A 4387-nucleotide genomic window follows, 5' to 3' on the forward strand; every position below is an offset into this window, starting at 1 on the left:
TTTGACATTACATCTAAAATTCAGAATAAACTTTAAATTACCAGAGTATACATTTAAAACAATAAAACAAACATAAAAATTAACACTAACACAGTAAATAGCGCAATTAAATAAAATTTTAATTTCAACAAGGTTGTAGATTTTAACTCGAATTTCCTCCATACAAACATGTGGATTAATTGATAGAGTTCACTGTATGCATGGCTATGAAATTGACATTACTTGTTTGGCGAAGATTTGACTTTCTTTTTTTTTTGTTTCTGCCTAAAAGCAATTCTTCTTGGTTCTATGCATAATGAATCCGTTACTTTGTTTTCACTGTTTACAACACCGCATGTTTCATCTATTTTTAAAGCGTTTTAAAGGTCAGGGTCATATTACAGAGGTATATTGTACATTTCGTCCACGGAGCAAACCGGTCGACACAATGGAGGTTTATTTTTTGTGTAGTACGTAGATCAAAAAGTGGTGTAATGAGTCTCCTTAAAGGAAAAAAGGGCTTTCAAATCATGGGTATGCAGATTGCAAAATGTGTAAATTTAAAAATGATACATACATGTGCATGTAAATGCCATCTGATTGGCTGAAAATTTGATCAGCTATAACTTTTTAAATTTTAATCAAACGGGGTGGGATTTAGAACATAGATAGATGTAATGGACTTCTACAAGAAGGTATGGTCACAATGTCATAAGTTATTATCGTGCGTGCACGTGAAATGAAAATTGAACTCATAAAATACACTTGAATGAGCGTATTTTTTAATTTTTTGATTAAATACTTTAACATTTAGTATATTAAAATATATAGTATGTGAACAAAATATATGGTCATTGCGCACATGCATTCATATGCACACACTGCATAATGTAAATTTGAATGAATTTGGTACACTTCTGGGTAAACGTTGTTAAAGTCTCAAATGCATAGAGTTTGTCTTATTTAATGAAGCTCACAGGGAATATGGCATAAAAGGGAGTTGGGGAGCGACTTTAAACACTAAGAGGCACTCTTACTCACTATAACTATGTCTTAGTTACTTTATCTTATACCCAGAATCAGAGAAGATTTCCAAAGAATAAATGCATTTTCACTTTTTACTAGTTATCAATAGAGGCCTGCCCTAATACCAGAACCCCTGACACGGGAGCCATGAATTTCACAATTTTGAAAAAGGCACTCTTGCTTATCATAACTACTTAGTTACTTAGTTAGTTTAATTAATACCCAGGAGCAGAGAAGAAGATTTTCAAAGAATTAATGCAATTTCACATTTGAGCAATAGAGCCCCGCCCTAGCACTAGAACCCCTGAAAATGGGTCCATGAATTTCGCAATTTGGGTGGAGGACTCAATGTCCATTACATTCATGCCAACAGTTTGCCTGCTTGATGTCCAGGAGTAAAGAAAAAGATTTTTAAAGATTAAAAATTTTAGTATTTTTGGTCCCATTTTTCAGGCCCCAGGGGAGCAGCGACAATGAAATTCACAGTTATTGTTTCCTTTCACCGACAGATCCTATATGCCAAAATTGGTTGAAATTGGTTCAACGGTTTCAGAGAAGAAGCTGTACATGTGTAAATGTAAACGAACGACGACGGACGAAATCAGATAGCAAAAGGGCACCTGAGTTAACTAAAAATACCTTAAAATACTTGAACCCCTTCAACCAAGGATATTTTATCGCAAATTTTGGTTGAAATTGGTCCAGTGTTTCTTGAGAAGAGGCCGGACAAAATATGATCAGGAAAGCTCACCTGAGCCCAAAAACAATTGTTAAACACCTTCCCCTTTAAGAGATCAACTATGACCAAGTGTAAAGAAACAGAAGAGTCGATCAATATATTTCATTTTAATATTTCTAGTTTGTTAATATTACAAGGAAGTTTAAAAAACTTAAAACATTTGAAGTGAAAGTCAAAATATTATTCAAGTTCTGTGGTTTCATTCAGATTTTGTACATATATACTCAGAGAATATGATGTAATTAAAATGAGTCACGTTACTATGTGTCCTTCTTCCCCATTATCACTCCAGAAACATCATAAATATCTTACATTGAGTATCAATGCAGTATAATGCTGGAAAATACCAGGATATGAATAGTCAAGTATCATGGGGTTTTTATAACCTACAGGAAGGAATCAAAAAAATTTAAAGGTTAAGTAGTGATAATCACAAAAGCATTGAAATATATACTGTGTTACTTAAAACATTGTTAAATATAGTAAGAATTGACAGCAAATATGTAGAAACCACACTTGAGAATATACACAAAATCTAATGATTGAATCCACTGATGTTTTATGGTGGCATCTGTTACGATTTCACTGAATGATTAACCACAATTCAAGTAATTTATACTGTGTATTGAAACACTTTGACAAATCCTTCTAAGTATCCCACCCACAATGTAGACTTATAGAACGATAATCTGACTGGACGGCTCACATCATTATCTGACGGCAGTAAGAACTTCAAGAACTCCCCGTCAGGACTCAGCAGATGGATCTGATTGTTGTAGACGTCAATAACAAGGATGTTACAAAGAGAGTTGCACACTACATCACCTGGTTTAAAGGTTTCTGTCAGTTTCTGTCCCTGGTAAATAGACTTCATACGACCAGAGGGAGACATAATCACAAGTTCACCTACAGCGCTACTTGTATGGTTCACAACACAGATATCTCTGTCACTGTTCTGTGTGACTCTGTATGGATCTGTAAACAGTCTGGTCTGACCGTCCTCCTGGTACTCATACTCATTGATGACATCACCTGTCACTGTGATGTGTCTCACCAGACGTCTGCTGTTTGATTCTACTTTGTAACGATCGGATTCTCTGTCTCTCAAGGTGACCAGTAGTCCACCGTCCACTGACTGACAGATTCCTAATGGTTCTACTGGATCTGTACTGATGACTGTGGAGACAGATCCTGATGATGACAGACAGCTGATGGCATTGTTACCACCATCTGTGAAAAAAACATCACCAGTATCAGTCACACACAGATCATTAGGAGTAACATTACATTTATATTTTTTCTCACCATCTTTGTTTACTTGTTCAATGTAAGGAGACTCTTTTTCTCCTATATAGCACTGATCTTCACACAATGCCCTCAATACAGCTATCCCTTCATCTCCATATTTAAATGAGTTTGTTTCAATCAAACTGATGTTTGAATCCTGAACTTTTCCTATCATATTCTCCATCTCATCATCACTGGTTTCTCCTGTAACGTATCTCAATGAATAATTAAAGTTGCTAAAATGAACATCCTGACCAGTCAGCTTTTTGGAGAGTTCCCTGTGGTTATCAATGAAGCTGTAATCTGACATGGTGCTGTTGTTCTCCTCCATAAACTTTACCATTTCTTCTATTTCTTTCTTCTTTTTGTTAAGCTCAGATTTCACATAGTTCAACTTCTTGTTTTGTTCCTTCAAATCCTCTGATAATCTTCGTTCTTTATTTTCCCAGATTTCTGTCAACCTGGCCATTATCTCATCAACATGCTTCTGAAGTTTTGTAATCTCAGCATCACACAGTTCTTTATTTTCTGTCATCTTATTTGACACCTTTTCCATCTCCTCTTCAATCTCAGGCAGATTCTCTTCCTTGATCTTTGTCAGTAATTTAAGGAGACCTCTCCTCCTTTGGCTGGCTGCCGTGGATATAGTGCTCCATTCATGATCTCTATGATCTGTCTTGGCACATTTACCACAAATAAATTCATCACAGTCTTCACATATAACATCAATTGGTAAATCGTGGGTTTCACACATTTCAATATGCTCTTGAGGAGAGCCCAGTGAATATTTTGGTTTACTGGCTGCCATGTTTGTTAGATGTCGACAATGCATGACCTAGATTTGAAGCAGCGACAAGGAAGCTATGACACTATGAGGTGATTTGGACTTTAAATCGAGATATTAAGAGTTACATGACATGCACAATCAACAAACATGTGTACTTATACAAATCATTACATTAAGTGTCAGCTTAAAACTAGGTGTATTAATGTGTAACTATATTAAATTTTGAGAGTGTATCTAGCATTTCACGCATTAGTTGTAAGGTATGCAATTTTTTTACACGGGATAAAGGGGTTTTGGCACCTTTTTGAATTCTTAGCAGATAATGTCACTAAATAGTGTGCTTACAAGTAAGACCCTTAGTAACAACATAAACACAAGAGGCCCAGGGGCCACATTGCTCACCAAAGCAACTGGCTAGATAAAGACTAAATTCAGTTCAGCATTTAAAGATTACATAGAAAAGTGGGTTCAGGAAATAGGGGATTGGGATATTTGAACGAATTAAATCTTTATTTCCTATGGATGCTTTTAAATTAATATAAGACATATAATGCCCTGCTGTTTATAAG

The 4387-nt window shown here is 35.5% G+C and overlaps 1 protein-coding gene across 1 annotated transcript; it reads right to left on the reverse strand.

Moving 5' to 3' along the window:
* Nucleotides 1-2357: 2357 nt before the first annotated feature.
* Nucleotides 2358-3839, reverse strand: LOC134234100 (uncharacterized). Its single transcript, XM_062716164.1, has one exon. It carries the CDS (start codon nt 3837-3839, stop codon nt 2358-2360), a length of 1482 nt encoding a protein of 493 aa, XP_062572148.1.
* Nucleotides 3840-4387: the final 548 nt, after the last annotated feature.

The sequence above is a fragment of the Saccostrea cucullata genome, unplaced genomic scaffold, assembly GCF_032062105.1.
Source record: "Saccostrea cucullata isolate Sc308-1 unplaced genomic scaffold, CSIRO_AGI_Scuc_v1 ctg3655, whole genome shotgun sequence".
Taxonomy (NCBI): domain Eukaryota; kingdom Metazoa; phylum Mollusca; class Bivalvia; order Ostreida; family Ostreidae; genus Saccostrea; species Saccostrea cuccullata.

What these genes read in the sequence shown, in the direction of transcription:
- LOC134234100 (XM_062716164.1), bottom strand. Translation starts at nt 3,839, where the DNA reads ATGGCAGCCAGTAAACCAAAATATTCACTGGGCTCTCCTCAAGAGCAT.